At 40.2% G+C, this 17,599-nt stretch overlaps 1 protein-coding gene across 2 annotated transcripts; it reads left to right on the top strand.

Moving 5' to 3' along the window:
• The first annotated feature begins 420 nt into the window (after positions 1–420).
• On the top strand, positions 421–16,845 carry naa25 (N-alpha-acetyltransferase 25, NatB auxiliary subunit). 2 transcript variants are annotated; one of them, XM_062412725.1, is made up of 24 exons: positions 421–545; positions 3,636–3,721; positions 4,644–4,782; positions 4,870–4,988; positions 5,141–5,215; positions 5,305–5,412; positions 5,599–5,677; positions 6,551–6,662; positions 7,654–7,743; positions 8,458–8,630; positions 8,727–8,839; positions 8,931–9,138; positions 10,818–10,907; positions 10,991–11,171; positions 11,514–11,613; positions 11,785–11,936; positions 12,030–12,155; positions 12,256–12,499; positions 13,084–13,207; positions 13,294–13,359; positions 13,444–13,541; positions 13,629–13,739; positions 13,871–14,011; positions 14,718–16,845. In XM_062412725.1, exons 1-24 carry the CDS (start codon positions 488–490, stop codon positions 14,838–14,840), a joined length of 2,916 nt encoding a protein of 971 aa, XP_062268709.1. In that variant the 5' UTR covers positions 421–487; the 3' UTR covers positions 14,841–16,845. The 2 variants fall into 2 exon arrangements, with proteins under 2 accessions (XP_062268709.1, XP_062268710.1); XM_062412726.1 differs by lacking the exons at positions 421–545; positions 3,636–3,721; positions 4,644–4,782 and having other exon boundaries at positions 5,081–5,215.
• The last annotated feature ends 754 nt before the right edge of the window (positions 16,846–17,599 follow it).

Raw genomic sequence — 17,599 nt, forward strand, 5'->3', positions numbered from 1 at the left:
CCGCTCTATCCCCTAGGCCACGCTCTCCCCAAAAACAAAAACAAGGATTTTTTTTCATATTTTATTTCTGCCAGTAGATCCCTTTCACCTAAATCTTATACACTGAACCTTTAACATTTAAGATTTACATATAGATAGAACATTAAACTTATATATGACATGAATTTCTTTCCTAACAAGTGAACTAAATACTTAAAATATATCGGCGAAACAATTGTGAAGGAATTTGTACATTTTGCACCCCAATATCTGATACATCCGCTACAGTTATTGATCACATATATTTCACCTATGTTCGCTGGAGTTGGCAGTAAAGTGAATGCTGGACCATAACTTGTGCTGGAGTATTTTTCAGAGTAATTTTGAAGTGTTCGCAGTACTTCCTGCAACTCGGAGGCAGAAATCAGCCCAGACAAAATCCTTTAATCGCTCCTGAGGCCGCCGCCAGTGCGCATGCGCTAACATCTACCAGCAGGTAAACTCCACCATGGCGGCGAGAGGCCATGTGCAGGACCCCAACGACAGGAGACTCAGACCGATATACGGTACGGACTCGGTGTGGAGGTGTTTGTGTGTGCGGAGGTGTGCTACACGCTGTTGTGCTGTGTACGGGTGCATATGTGCGGACGGGTGGATGGTGTCGGGAGTCGGAGTGCAGCGCTGCGGCCCCTCCAGCTCCGACCGCGGGTTCTGCTGCCTGCAGCGCCCGATGACAGTGCACCTTACCCCGGTCTGCCACCGAGCCAAAGTGGCTCACGATTACCGCTACCGGGGTGAAGCAGGGCTTGTCTCCGTGTTGAAGCCGCAGACCTTCCCGGTGGTGTCCCATGTCCTCCGGCTCGGAGGGGGTTTCTCCTACTGCTACTCCCGGTCGCTGTTTGACAGCTAGCCCAGCCTGCTAATGTGTCAGCTAGCTGCGGACATGCTGCGGCTTTTAGCACGTCGACAAGTTAAAGTTGTTTAATTGTGAGGAGTGTGTTGTTGTGGCTCAGGTTGACGCGTGTTCTCATGTGGTTGTGTGTCCGGCTCCACGGTGAGTGTGTAACTGCTTTTGTGTCCTGCTAGCTAAATGTTACACGCTTAGCTTCCATTTAGCATTGAGCTCATAAGTTAAAGGACAATGCTCCAAGCTAACTCCGGTGTATTAGCCTGCTAGCCAGTTAGCATAAACCTGTTAACAGTGGTTGTACGCTGTGCTGTCACCTTATAGAAATAACAGATGATCATAGTGTGAACTGTGTATGTGAGTGTATGAATGAACTATAAATAACTATGTTTATACAGTCCAGAGGTGGAGCACAATTATGAGCTAAATGGACTGCAGTTCATTCATTTTATGCTACACAGGCAAATCTTGAATGACTTCAACTCATGACTGTTTTTATTACTAATTAATCTACCAGTTATTTTCTCAATTAATCTTTATGTCTCTTAAGTGGCCGAAGGAGAAACATTAAGTGTCCTGGATCTTTGTTTGACCAAACGTCCTAAATCTGACAAGTATTACAATTACTGTGTCAGACCGAGAATACGGTGTCACGAATGATGAGCTGGAAGTTTGACATGTTCTTCTATATATTAAAATCTGCTCAATCCAGTATTCCACTAGATGCCACAGTTGGAAAGAATCTTTTTTAATAATGTTTTCAAAATGCCAACCTGATAAATGTGAAAAACAATTCAAATGTGTCCAAATGTAAATCACATCTCAGAGAGTAGAAATTGCAAAATGCTAATATTTCGAAAATGTATTAAAATGGTTAATAGATAATCCAGGTAGCAGTTTTTGATTGACGAATCAATCAACTAATCATTGCGGCTATATGAGAAATAAATGGTCAATTTAGCTGCATGCTCAAGCTACGATTATCATCAAGGCGGTGGTGGTAGAATAGTGGCAGAAACTTGGACTATGGGCAGAAAAGGTCTCTGTTTCGTCCCTGGTTCGACTCCACGGAGAAACAACAAAAAGACTAACCTGGATTGATCTGTCCAAAAATCCAAGCGGATCCTCCCAACCCTGTCTAGTGCCCCTGAGCAAGGCACCTTACTCCCCCAACATCTGCTCCCCGGGCGCAGTACATGGTCGCTCACTGCTCTGTGTGTCTTGCACCAGATGAGTCAAAAGCAGAAGTTAAATTTCCCTACCTGCATGAGTGTGCCTGTGCATGTCTGTGCATGTGTTTGGGATAAAGAAATGCATCTCTTAATCCCTTAATCTATTAACAGGACATCAACTTGCAACTGTTTAAAACCAAGTAGTCTTTTCCCGATTTTCTTGAAATTGTGGATGTTATCTTCCTTTTGTCTTATATCACATTAGACTGCATCTCTTTGGCCATCACAGTTAAGTGTAGTATTATTATTTTCCTTTTATTTAGTTATTGTCTTCTCAAGAGAGACCTGACAAAGAGGGCAGCATAGTGTTTTGGTCCAGCAATGAATACAAATAAGAGACGATGGGACCGTCTCACAAGCAAGAGCAACTTAGTCAAAATCCAATTAATAAGGTGCAGAAAAGGAACATCTGTAAAAACGTGAAAAGAGAGTGGGAAACTTCTGCGTAAAAAGTATTGACCTAGAAAATAACAATTCTCCAGGCACTTTAAAACGGACTTCATTTCACCAACAGTCATCAACTCTGGCAGTTTCAGGTCCTTCTCTACATTGTTCCAGGAAAAACTGAGCAATTTAAAATCATTTCTCCCTCAACAGTGCCTGACCTTGTTATGTTATATTTCAAATTAATAATTTGTTGTAGCCTAATAAATGTATTGATATGTACAGCTGCCACTAGAATGATGAGTCACAGACACACACACAAACACACACCCACACACACAAATACATCCTCTTCAGAACATCTGTGTGCCAAAATATTTACTGTGCCAGACAGGACACTGTGGTTATGTCACACCTATTCTCTCTGTTCAAACCGTCGTCCCAGATGAAACCAGAGTTGACGAAAGCTTCCAAAAAATTGTTGAACCATTCAGGACTCATCATTTAGTTCCAGCGTTCAATTCTGTCTGCTGCCAAACTGAGCAGCACTGACGCTGGATGGAAAATACATTTTAGTAACCACAGAGAGACTAGTTTACTGTTCAATTTTGAAACCACATTTTCATTTGCTGCAGCTGCCAAGCTAAAATTTGTAATTTCCCATCAAATCGCAGTTCTTCCTTTCCACAGGTTTTCAATTCAGTTCAAAGCTTTGTATTTTAATAACATAGATTAAGAGCATATTCAAGAAAAAAACATTCAATGCGGTTAAATGTTCACTGACAGTTATTACTATTAACTTTTCATTGTTATTTCTGATTATTTTTCTGCTGTAATTTTTCTCGAAATTTGAGCGAGTAGTTGATCAACAAAAGTAATTGGCAACCATAAATAACTGAGTCCCTTTTTTGGACAAAAATGTTGAAAAAATATTAAAATACCAGCCTCAAGTGAGAGAAGAGCCTTTTAAATTTTTCTTTGTCAATAGAAGAAGTTATTTGTAGATGTCATCGACTTGATAATTTACATTTATTTTTGATGGAAATAATCATTAATTGCTATCCTGCTTCAAACTTTGCATAATGCCTTGACATCTCACCTCAATATAATCTTGTTCTCCATTTCTTTCCCAGATTACCTCGATAATGGCAACAATAAAATGGCAATACAGCAGGCAGATAAACTGCTGAAGAAACATAAGGACCTGCACTGTGCCAAGGTGAGTGACTATGGGACTATTGTCTCTCACAGTGTTGGGGTTTGCTCACCGTGCCCACTGTTGGCACAAGCCTTTCTTTTTGCACTGATGTAGTTATTAAAAGTCTAGTTCTGACAATTTTCACTCCACTGCACTTGCTCATATACACCTCAGTCATGTCCCTGTTTGCATAGACCGCAGCTCTAAAGAGATACACATGCACACATTCCACCAGGCTAATACGACTTCAGCAGTTTGCACTTTGATGGGGATGGTGAATGAACACATGCTGCTGCAGCAGGTGACAAAGCTGTGACCTGTGATCACCCTGCTGTCACCCACATCTCAGTCTTGCATACTAAGCTCCAAATATATGGGGTTTTAAAAATGTGCACTTATTCTTGGTATGAATAGAAAGAAAACAGACACAACACATCACACGGTAAAAGCCTTTTAGTTTGAGAAAGAACAACAATAGCAGCTATTTACCAGTTTCTCCACATTTGGTTAGCACTACGAGGTCCGATTACAAATTTGTGCTAAATTTAGCATGACTGCACCACATTAGCAGCATTCACATGTGTCTTATTCACCCAATATTACTTTGACGACAGCATTCTTCTTTGGGCTTTAACTGATTGTTGACTTTATCAGGCCTGGCATGCTTGAGCATTTATAGACTTTTTTTTTGTCGCATTATTGTCAGATATTTTGTAAAAGAAGGTTGTGTGGGCAAAAAGTACTGATATAGTACTGATATATACAAACACACAGACACACACAGCAGAAGATGGCTCAAATCACAGTCAGATTGTGTTTTGATATACCGTGAAATGTCTTTGTATCCATGTTGACATTAACTTGGCTTTCAAATATTCTTTTTGGATTTCTCTCTGTTGTTCCCTGTGTAACTTGTTGTTTCTGTCTTTTCTCGTCCTCTCAGGTTCTGAAGGCTATCGGCCTTCAGAGGACCGGAAAGCAGGATGAAGCTTTCACTTTGGCCCAGGAGGTGGCCACCCTGGAGCCGACCGATGACAATTCACTACAAGCCCTGACTATACTCTACAGAGAGATGCATCGTCGTAAGTACACCCACACCAACACTCTCATTAATGCTGGTAATAATAAAGAAATGACTGCATGTTAATTACTGTACCTTGTGCTTGCAGCGGAGTTGGTCACCAAGCTGTACGAAGCTGCAGTGAAGAAGGTTCCTCTCAGCGAGGAGTATCACTCTCACCTCTTCATGGCGTACGCTCGTGTCGGGGAGTACAAGAAGATGCAGCAGGTATGTAATCTCACATCCACACTTGTGTGTAAACATGCAAACACACATGACTAACAGCTGCGGCTTTTGTGCTCCATTGGTAATTTAAAAAGATGGACACTTAATCAGAGTAATGAAGAGGATGTTGACGACTGCGTCTTCGCACTTTACAGGCAGGAATGGCCTTGTATAAAATTGTCCCCAAGAATCCCTATTACTTCTGGTCTGTCATGAGTCTGGTGATGCAGGTATGGGTAAACTTTTACGTCACACTCATTCACATTCCTTAAATATTGTCTTTATTCTGAAAAAATGATACACATGCCACGTTGTTCAGGCCATCTCCGCACAAGATGAAAAACTAGCCCAAACCATGTTCCTGCCTCTGGCTGAGCGCATGGTGGAGAAAATGGTAAAAGAAGAGAAGATTGAAGCAGAAGCAGAGGTGAGTTGGATGTCTGCATGACCTAAAGGGTGTTAAATGGTATTTCAGCTGTACCCAAGGTTTGACTGAGTTCATTTATAGAAATGGGCTTTGTTCTGCAGTTTTTTTTCATTGTCCAGAATGTAAGACAACTAGAATTGTGTGTTGACCTATTGCTTTTTTGTTTTCTCGTGTGTGCCACTGTAGGTGCAACTGTATTTTATGATCCTGCAGCGTTTGGGAAAGTGTGAAGAGGCTCTCGAAGTGGTCAGGGGCCCACTTGGGGGTGAGTTGATGTGTTTTCTGGTTTGTGTATCTGAAAAGTCAAGTCCCTTTTTTATGTTCACTCACATAGTGTGTTTGTTTATGTATGAAATGTGTTTACACTCCATGTTTTGGGGTTGTCTGTCTGTCCGTCAATACTAATAAGAGTAATATCTCAGGTATTCAAATCTGTCTGACATGGACCAGCCAGGATCAGCTGGTTAGATTTTATGGGTTAAACTTTAAAGGCACATTAACTTCATGTTCGTCTTGTTAAGTTGAAATGTCACGAGCCCCTAAAGTTTATTTGATTACATCTGACATATGTTCTCGTGGAAGTGAGGCTTAGTTGATTAGAATTGAATGCTCAAAGCTGATTGTGGCCTCAAGGGAAACACCTCAAGGATTCTAATTATGAAGACATTTAACACAAATGTTTAATAGGGTAAAATTAAGAAATTATGACCCGTTTATACCCAAAGGTCAGCTTCACTGTGATCATAATAGCTCCGGAACAGAAGGGGAAGTTGTGACCTTCCTCACTGGTTGGCTGAAGACAATGCCTATTACTCAGCATTTCCTCAAACATGCCAGATTTAGGCATTCCTTTGGCAGGTTGTTCTGAAACAACAGTAAAATGCTGATAATTTACAATATCATTCTCAAGTTATTTCACAAATTATTCAAAGCAGCAATGATTCAATAATACACATTAACAGAAGAATACAATAATAAGCATTGGAACAATACAGTGTTTAGTACAACCTATTAAAAAAGGTTAATATAAAAAGGTTAATATAAAAAGTTTGAATTTAATAACATTGTAGAATAACGCATGAAAGACGAGTTAGGTTTGGTGCCAGTTCAAATCTTATCACCCATGTGTCTCCAACAGAGAAGCTGACCAGTGAGCTGCAGAGCAGAGAAACCAAGTGTATGATGCTGTACCAACGACTACAACAATGGCCGGAGTGCAATGCCTTGGCCCACAAGCTACTACTCAAAAAGTGAGTATTAAACCTCAAACTCTTATCAGGCCCTTGACATTGTCCAAGTTTGGGCTGTGACATGCAGTCAAGTCTGTGATAATCAAATCAAAGTGCTGATGCTAGATTGTATTGTGAAAATTTGTTTAAAGTCACTAGATCCAGATTTTTAATCAGAGCCTCATCAAATTTCTTACACTCATAATTATCAGTCCCCTCAATAATGTTTTTTTTCATCATGAGCCATGAGAAATTATGAGTTATTGAAAGCCCCCTATCTCAGAAGGTTGAAGAAAGTGGATAAAATATTCCTGCTGAGGATCTCCACCAAAATGCATTGGCTTTTTCCCTGAACCATACCGAATCCTTCCACCAGATTACATGGGAATCCATCCAGTACTTTTTGCATAATTTTCAAAAAATCAAAGAGACAAATGCATGCCAGTGATCACATAACATCCTTGGCAGCGGTAACGTATTGTCTGCTTGTTAATGATCTCAGCTTGCTTCCTGCCCTGCGTCAGTCTCTTAAACTTCAAGTTAAAGACAGAAAGGAAAAAAAGATAAAAGCTGTGCAGATGGATGAAACAGCTGCTGTTGTGTCTATTTATGAGAGCATAATTTATGAATCATACATTATGCAATCTGACATGTCTCAAATAGATATTGTATCTATGATATGCACACAATACGATTGTCACATGCATCATTGAAAACCATCTGAGGTTTCTATAGTCCAGTTATTTGCAAATATATCTTGAAAAATCTATTTTTCTAACTATTGTTTTGTTGACCTCGATCAATAAGTTCCAAAAGTCAATCTGAATTCCCCCAGAAATATTCTCACGGAGTTTGGTGAAAATCCATCCATGCACAGACGGGATTGAAAACAAAATGCTGTTTGTGCGGCTCCACCTGTTTGCAGGATAATGGTCATTGTTCTTGCACAATGTATAGGCTCATTTGGGCACTTATGAGAACCACAGACAAACGCTTGTGTTTCTGTTTCCAGTCCCGATGATTGGCAGTTTTATCCCTCCTACTTTGAATCTCTCTTCCACCTCATTGACCAGACATGGAGTCCGCCAGCAGAAGGCGAACAGTGAGTACCAAGGATTAATATCTTAGACATTTAGTATTTGATTCCACAAAACACTCTTTGAGTCTGAGGGGTAAACAGTGTTGGAGCCATATCCAGTACGATTGAAGTCATTGACCTATCTTAAGACGTGAAAAAAAAACATGAAATGCCTCCATACTGCTTCTGTGGTGTCATCGAAGTGTCCGCAAGCCCGACATTCACATTAGACTTGAGATGAGTTCATTAACATTGTGTTTTAAGCCATGATGTTCTTTGATATCTTCCAACAAGGTGCATTAAGTGGCCGTTGGAAATGCTGACATCTGCTAGCTTAGCCACTTCTCGTGAACTTTTAGGGTAAAACGGTGTAAATGACCTTATTTTGAGTAGAATCTGAATGTCTGGGCTTGTGGTCACTTGGATCCAGTTCTAGCCTGCTGTCATATTCTGTGATGGTCAGACATTAGCTCACAGAACAAGTAATTCCAAAAAGATGCCATGCTACAGTGTTACACTTTGAAGACAACCCTTTGACTTATTAACTGTCATATACACAGGTACTGAAGTATTGTAATGTATATTTCAGGCTCTATTTGTCAGTGTTGGGGTTTATTCAAAACTGTCCTTAAAGCTCCTCCGTTCTTCTGTTTGCCTCGAAAGATTGTAGGGCAACAAGACAGAGTTTTTCTAAGGGACAAATATAATAACATCCAGCTTCGTTCTGTCTGTCTGCAGCTGTTCAGAGGGTGCGGTACATCACACTGTGGCTGAAGTGGTGAGGTTTGTGGAAGAGAGAATTAAGGGGGAGGACGGCAAAGACTCTCGTTCTCTCAGAGGGCCGTATTTAGCTCGGCTTGAATTAATGCACAGACTCAGAGAAAGGGGCTGTCCAGAGCAAAGCCAGCTCGGTAAAACACTTTAAACCACACACAAACAATTATTCAGCCTTTTTCCAAGTGCTTTGACCTTTTGTGTTTGACAGTTTGTTGCTTGGATTCAAACAGGTGATCCTTTAGAGTTAATGGTGCAGTTCTTTGGGAAGTTTGGAGACAAACCCTGCTGCATCACCGACCTACAGATATATCTACACCTGCTCCCTTCTGAACACCGCGTTCAGGTAAGACCTTGGTTCCTGCAGTGTTGCTGAACTTCCTCAAGTGAACTGAAGGGTTTGGATGTGAAACACAATTTTCTCTGTAACCTTTCAGTTCATTAACCGTCTGAGTGAAGCAGTTCCACTCAGGGAGCAGGGAGAGGAGGGATTCACTTTTCCAGAGGATACCAAAGCACTGCAGAGGCATTTGTGTGTGTGTCAGCTGAGTCGAGCACTTGGGCTGCAACACAGTCTCAACGTGGATGGAAAACTGCGGCTTATCGTGGAACTCAAGGCTCACTATCGTCATGGCCTGAAGTTTGGTAAGTGCATCGTTCCTGTTGATTCTCAGACCTCTTGGCATTAACATTAGTTCAGGATAAACAGATTGTTCACGGAGCAAAGGGTCAAAATATTATTGCAAAGTCCCTCAAACCATATAGACTCAGGACTTCATTGTGTGAATGGTGCTCGTTGACCAGAAAAATGTAATCCCTTGTCTGCTACCACATTTTTTGAGGCAGTGACACTTCATCAGATCATACTTATAAAAGAAGCCAGTGTTGTTCTTTTGCACACGACGAGGCAAAACCCCATTCAACATAGAAATTCCCTGTTGCGTGACTGAGACTACAGGAGATATGCAGAATTGGGAGAGAATAGAAAAAATGCCAGTTACGATCTGCTGTGTGTTTCTGAGGTATTTTTCTGCTTTAATGTTCAATCAATTCCCTCCTCAGTCCTTAGATTGATATTAATGGAAATCACTGCTTCCTGTCGTAGCAGCCAATCAGATTGTATGTGAATGTTCAGATCTGCAGCAGGGACTTTCTGCAAGCATGAACTAAATTTAGACCTGATTTTCTGGAGAAAGACTTTGAGGCATCTGTACTATTCATTGTTCAATTGATTCTGAGCTAGGGTTGGGCGATTGGAGGAATTTATAGTCTATTGGCTGACTATCGTAGGTTGTATTTTCGGGTTGTGATGTTTCTGATTTAGTCATTTTATTTTGCTCATATAATGGTCTATCTCCTTAAGAATTCATTATCTCATTATATATTGATTTTCTCTTCCTATCTCAATGTATCTCTCTCTCCCATTGAGCTGACACTCCAACACAAACACGTTTCATTGGACACGTTTGTAAACACAGACTGGGTCAAACTGAATTTGGTTTGACCCAGTGTTTTGCTGTACTACAAGTTTGCAAAGACGATTAATTATATTCTCAATATAATTCAATTTACTTGATTTCAAATGGCGCTTTACGTTCTTGCACACAGCCTGGATTCAGGCCAGAAAGCTGAGAGAAGGCAACACAAACACACGTGGAAGAGAATGAACATAGTTCTGAACAGGATGAGGACTCTTACAGCCAAGATAAAACCAGGAGCTCAAACTAAAACAGTAGCTACCATACATAACGGAATGGTAGTCTAATGCTATAAAATAAAGGCTACTTATCCATTGTCAAAAACCCACCTACATTCCTGAATACAGACAAACAAGAAAACACTTAACAGATATACTACAATATAATTGAGTGGCAATAATGAACATAAATAACATGGTAAGTCTGGTATTTAATGGTGATGAAGCTCAAACCCAGGATTAGCCTGCACACTACTGGTAGCCTCACAAACTAATAAAACCTTCTGCTATGAGTAATGTATCACCATCGTATTTCTATCTAAATTTTTCATTGTAGAAGTCTGGTGCCACTGGCTCAGATAGCAGTGACTCTTTTTTTTTTTTTTTTTTTTGAAAAGTATCGCCATTGAAATTTATGACTTGGTATCAAAACCAAAATGTTGGTATCGTGACAACACTACCTCAGACTCGGACATTGTAAGATGCTTTTCAGCTGCAGTTGTAACTTAAATCTGCTAAGACAAGACTCCAATTCATACAGTCGATACAGTAATGCAGTAAGGACATTAATGTTAATCTGGATATGAAATGTGAACAGTCACTGACTTGTCAATCTCTCTGTTAACAGGGAAGAACGCTCTGAAGACGGAGCTGCAGTTTTCCGATATGTATTGTCTCATGGCAGCTCATGTATACGTCGACCTTTGGAAGGAGACTGGTGAGTTTTCCTCGCTCTCTTATTCCATTCCTTTCTCTGTCTCTGCAATGTCGTCTCTGAATGTGTTGCTGTGTGCGTTGCAGGGGATGAGATCATGGTGTGGCAGTGTTTGGGTATGCTCCAGGAGGGTCTGTCTAACAGTTCCTCAAACGCCCAGTTCAAGTTGCTGCTCCTGCTCCTCTTCTGTCACCTGGGAGCCTTTGAGCCTGTAGTGGACCTTTACTCCAGCCTGGATGCCAAGCATGTACAGCATGACACGATAGGGTCAGTACATAACAGTTACCTTCAGTATGATAATGATTGTGTTTAACCAGCATTTCAGAAAACCCTTCTCAGAATCCTGTTGAAAGTGATATTATCATCTGTCCCGAGGTCACAAGTGGACAGCATTAAGTTTGTCTGTTCACACCTGGTATTCAAATGGGTTTTGAATGTTTTTTTTCACTTCCCCCACTCTGTATGCAAATAAACACATAGGTCATTTGTTTTTTACGAGGACCACAAGGTTCTCTGAGGCACCTACTAGAATATAAACCAGACCAGCATGTAACATTACTATCAAGAGATTTTAGTGTCAAAAGGTCTTTTTTTCTCTTTCATTTCCAGGTTTCTGTTAACACGTTATGCTGAGTCATTGGGGCAGTTTGCAGCAGCCTCCCAGTCCTGCAATTTCTCCCTCAGGTTTTTCCACTCTAATCAGAAAGATGTAAGTTTGTCTCACCTCTTGATTTGATTCCTGAGACTTTTTAAATCATTGATCTCTGTTGTGTTTTCTGCCTCATTCATATCTATTACTTAATTTATTTCTCTTCTTCTCCATCAACTTTCTCTCGTTCCACCTCAATTTTCTTTTCTATTCTTCGAATCATTCCACCAGACCTCAGAGTATATCATCCAGGCATATAAGTATGGTGCGTTTGAGAAAATCCCAGAGTTCATCGCCCTCAGGAACAGGTTGAATCAATCTCTGCACTTTGCCCAAGTCCGCACTGAGAGGATGCTGCTGGACCTTTTCCTTGAGGCTGATATGTAAGAAAATACTCGACATACACTTTAAATTCTAAGGACTTGTGCTATTGAGATTGGATTTTTTATTTGCATATTGCCTCATGTGTTTTCCAGTGTGTTGAGTCTGGAGGAAAGTGTGAAGGCCATGTCGTTGTCTGCAGAGGAGGATGACATCCCCTGGGACAATATGAGGGACAACAGAGACCTTACTGTTTTTACCAACTGGGACCCCAAGGAGAGGTATTGAGTTATTTCCCTCATTTTTACCTAAACAGAGACCCACGTCCCAGTTTAGAAGCTCTAGTATTCCGAATCAACCCATTCTCCATCCCTTTCACAGACAGCTAACTGACGAGCTTCGGCGTCGGTCGGTAGAAGAAGAGTCCGTGTGGCTGAGGTATCGTTCTCTAACACTTCGCCTCCTCGCCCATTTGGCCGGTCTGGCACACGCACCCTCGCAAAAGAACTCAGTGATAGCCACCGAGAACGGAGTCAGTGACAAGAGCTCGATTCTCAGCAGCCTGCTCTCCCAGCTCAATCAGACTCTGCAGACAGGCGCTCAGATGGCAGAGAAACACACCCAGGTATGTTTAACACACTGGCAACACACTTGCTGAAGATCCAATGAAAACTTTTAATGAACATATAATAATCAGCAAGTAGGCAAATCTTACTGTGTCACTTGTCACAAGTATTAACACCAGGCCACAACATTCCCATAAATACCCAACAATATCAAGAGAAACCAAAACAAAGGTTGTGTACTCCTCCCAAATGCTTTCTAGTTTGATGCTGGTCTGATAAAATACTTGAAAATGTACTCACCAATACTTCTCCTATTCCACTGCATGCATTGTGTTTTATAAAGTAGGATCTAAAGCCTTTTTCCAAATGGCCAGTGTTCATACATTCTTCAATCTACTGTCAGGGCGACAGTTTTTAACACAGCCTTTAACGTGTATCTGAATCCACTTTATGTCTCACTTAATACGTTCACCAAATTTTAACTGATATTTATTCAGTTAAAAGGACTCAAAGTTTGTGTTACACATAAAAAAATAAAACTACAAATTTAAATTGAATTTGTTAAAAGGTTTAAAATATTTTCATACCATGTGAATGACATAATGAAGTACATTGCTGTAATGCGTTTACTGTTTCACTCAAGTATCCACTCCTGGGACCACCCTCCACCCGTCTGGTCCCAGCTCTGTCCAATGGAAGCTGCCAGTGTCAGGCTGCAGCCCTACAGCTGTCTGTGAACCTACAGGAGCTGGAAACTGTTGGACTTGGTAAAAAGATGGCAGTACTATGAGGTGTACAATCTTGATGTTTTACTGATGGTTTTACAATTTCTAATATCTTTGTGCTGTCCTAGATGAGTCGTTGGAGCTTCAAACCCAGATCTGTAACAGTTTCAAATCATTAGTGGTACAGCTACAAGGTGCGTTAGCAGCTGCAGTCTCTGATCTCTTCATCAATAAAGAAGAGTAAACATTATTCAGTGTTTCCCTCTTCCCATCAACAGAAATACTGAATAAATGCAAAGGGGATTTATTGGAAATGAAAGACGGCACATTGAAAACGTGGCCCTCCTTATTAGAAAACCTTATCTTCTTTGTCGAGGTGAGACATTACTGTGCTTGCTCATTTTCCTACTTATTCTAAATATGATATACTCGTGTTGTGACATAATCATGTTATCCTGCGCAGACGGTGTGCATAGTTCTGTGGATGGCTAGTTACTGTGCCAAAATCCTCCGACCACTCAAAATTAGTCTACAGAAGAAGAAAAAGAAGAAAAAGGACACAAACACAGCTCAGGTAAAGTCCTCTGTTTACTCCTCATATACACAATGCATAGAATATCAAACAAAGTATTCTTTTTAAAAAAAAATGTGAACTGATCAATACTTATTAAGGGCAACTCCATTGACATTGTGTGTCTCTTGCAGCCACTGGTGGTGTGTGGGTTCCAGGAGCTGTCGGGGAGCTTGCAGGACCTGCTTACCCAGGCTTTGGAGTATATAAATGGGCAAGAGACTGGCATCACAGCCCTTAAATTAGCCAGTTTAACCTTGGAAGGATACAAACAGGTCAGTGAGCAGATGCATATTCAGTTTCTTGCTCCCATCTTATTTTTCACTAATACCATATATAAATCCTTTTTTTAACTTTGTTTCCCTCTGAGCCACTTTGGAACCCTATTCTGAAATTGACATGAGAGCGTTCAGTCAGATACGTACAGTTGTTGGACTACAACAAATGCATTTTAACTATTGATTTATGTTTTTGCTATTTTAAAAATGTTAAAAAAAAATCAGAGATGAGCACTGTCTGGATGAGAGCTGCTGGTTTGAGTGTTTGTTTATAGAGAAAAACTTTGAGTTGAGAGAATCTCTAACTCATCAGTCAATGTGACAGAGTATTTGATTCAGGTTTATTCTTTCTGGAGAATCTGAGGTTTGTAGCAATGCTCCAACTTTTGTCCAGACTGAGAAATAGAAAAGGTATGGAATGATTAACCATCAGCTTTTAAACAAACATCCGCTGTCCCTTGAGGATGTCGCCGTGTGATTTTAACAATCCCCTGACTTGTCTTCTAGTGCCACCATGAGGTTCACATATATGTCAGGTTTCTTTAGACATTATTTACCAACAGGGAAATAGAAAAATCTCATGTCTTAGCCTGAATGGAAAGATCTTAATCAAATGAGCATGTTAAATTTTTTTGTTGGTTTGACATTTTCATTTCTTTTCTGATGAGCTCTGAGGTTTCTCTTTCTCTGTCCTGTGTTTCAGGATGAGGCATCGTTTATGAAGGATGCCATGGACAAGGTGCAGAGCAGCTACCTGCGCTCGCTACAGGAGGTGGGAGATCTGCTCAAAAAGAGAGCAGAAACTATAAAGAGCCTCAAGATCTGAATATCTTCATTCACCCTGATAAAGATGACTATACTCCCACCATCAGCCACCTGTGTCCCACACCACCGTCTGTCAGCCCACCAGCTAACCTGCAAGTCCTACTTTTTACTTGCTGGTCCAACAAACCCAGACCCAACACGCCCATTAATCAATTCCACCCTCTCCCTTCCTGCATTTTTCTCACTCAGCATTCGTGAACTCTCAGACTGGATTTTTTTTCTTTTCTTCCACTCCAACACACACCTCTGGGACATTTGCAACTCATAGCACATAGGCTTGTAAGTAAACTCATGAATTTATACAGCAGTTATAGGTGAGAATGAGAGGGGAAAACATGGTTCTTTTGAAATAAATAAAGCAAATGAACAAGCAGTTTTAGATTAACTAATCCAATAAATGATTGTACATAGTGAAGAGCAACTACCACAAATCGTTGACTAAATGAGAATACAAGGCACAGTAAACCACTAATTTGTTTCCTCTTTATTCCTCACTTTGTTTTTTCTGATGACAGCAATCTCAGTAAAACACAGTGACACAAACACACACACACACACACACACACACACACACACACAAGTACACGTTGAGGAGGAGGAGAGTTCTGTCAATGTGCTGCTTTTTCAGCTGTTTCTCTCTTTCAAACAGAAACTGGCACAATTTTGCATTAAACTGATGCACTCTATGGAAGTATGGACACCTTGCTCCTAGCTGGAAGCCTTTTGGATTTAAGTCTCCCATTCAAGAATTATTGTGTCACATTTGTGTTTTTTTTTGTGTGAGTCTAATGTGTGTCTCGCTTTGTTGCTGAAAGTGGAACCACCTCTGTAGTTGCAGTATTATAATGACCAATGTTGAGGTCAATAACCAACAGGACATTTTTCTATTAAGAATTGTCTGCTGCTGTGGTTGTGTTTAGTTTCTCTTCAGTACAAGTGGTGCTTGTAATACATGTCTAGGTGGAATTGGGTTGTTCCAGCATAAAAACAAAACATCTGGCATGGCTAAAATCATCACAATCCTTTAAGACTGGACTGATTATCAATATTTAAGATTGTGTGATTGTCTAAATATAAATGTTAACACAAACTGTATGTTTTCCACTCCCATCACGCTGCAGACATGCAGAGTCCTCCTAGCAACTTAACCCCTGCATCAGTATGCAATGACTATTGACGATCCTGACAACTCATTCATGAATACCCTTGTGTGTAGTGACAGAACATCATATTCATAAGATTTGACAGATCTAGATTGTATATTCTGTCTTGAATATATATTCTAGTTCAGTCTAGGCTGGATCATTTAAGGATTTTCTCTACTTTGACCCAGGTCTGATTGCACAGTCAGTTATTCTTGGCTCTTTCCTTCCTATCAATAATGGCTCATCTCCAGAGAGGTGTGTTTCCAACATTGGACCTAATTGTAAATAAAAGTCAAGGCAGCGTTTTCAAAGTACAGCGTGCAAGGACATGGATGTGTTTTTAAAAGCAGCTGCAGTAGAAGACTTTGAAATTTGTCCTGCGTTAGTGTTTTGTCATTCCCACCAACTCTTCCCCAAACAAGACTCGTGAACCAAAACAGCATCATCACCCTAAGCATCTTCTCCTATTCTAAATTACAAGTCAGAGATAACCCAGAGGGGAGAAAAAAGATCATGATATAGTTCAGACATGCTCACTCTGCAGGAAGTGTGCAGTTTGCTTTTGGAAAATTTTATTGAGACTTTAGCAGAGCAATGTGAAAATGTGACTAAATCCTCCCCTTCCTGTTAAATCTTGTATATGCATACAATCACACACATCTAATAAATGCCTTTTTTTTTGAAGAGCTGATTTCATCTGTCTGAATGGAGAAGATGTTTGTGACCTGACTACATGTGTTGTTGAGGTTCAGAGTAATGGTTGACAATCTGGAGTGTCACCTCACCACCCTCTTTTGTTAGAAAATGGAAAACAGAAACACTGGAAAGCTTTTTTAAATAAAAGACAAATGTGAGCTTGTTTTATGTTGTTACATTTTACTCTTTCTTTCGTAAATTATTGCTTTCTCTCAGAATAAATAAAGTACCTAACTGCACTCCTAAACAAAAAAAATATTTATTAGGTAAAATTATTGACCTGTAGAGCCGGAGAGCTCCAGACCCCCATCGTCTACACCTATTGATGAACATCTAGTATTCATATCTACTTCATCTAGGCTAAAGAATTATGTCAACACTATATAGACATAAATACACTGGAGCCATAACAGAGAACAGCTTTAATAGGCTCAGTGTGTAGAATATAGTGACATCTAGTGGTGAATCTGCCTATTGCTGCTTAATACCCCTCACCTCACACGCCCCTTCCAAACATGATAGAGAACCTGTGGAAACCCTCAGTTGTCATAAAAACTCAAAAGGTGTTTGTCCAGTCCTGCATACTGTGAAAAACATGGCGGCCTCTGTAGGGAGGACCCGGTAGCTGTGTAAATATTAAGTATTAAATATAAAGGTCCCTCCCTCAGGTAAAGAAAACAACACTTTGTACAATATAGATATAAATATAAAATAATAATAATATAATATAAAAACTAGAGAAAAAGTCACTAACATCTTACACACTGGACCTTTTATATTTCCACTCAGATTAACATGGATGTGCCCAAATGAAGGTCAAACAAAAGCTCTGTAAGTTTATGTTTACTTTAAAAATACAAAAAAAAAGCATATATATATATATATATATATATAAATATTGTTGTCTGTATGTGCATGT

This window comes from Platichthys flesus, chromosome 19 (genome assembly GCF_949316205.1).
Source record: "Platichthys flesus chromosome 19, fPlaFle2.1, whole genome shotgun sequence".
Classification (NCBI taxonomy): domain Eukaryota; kingdom Metazoa; phylum Chordata; class Actinopteri; order Pleuronectiformes; family Pleuronectidae; genus Platichthys; species Platichthys flesus.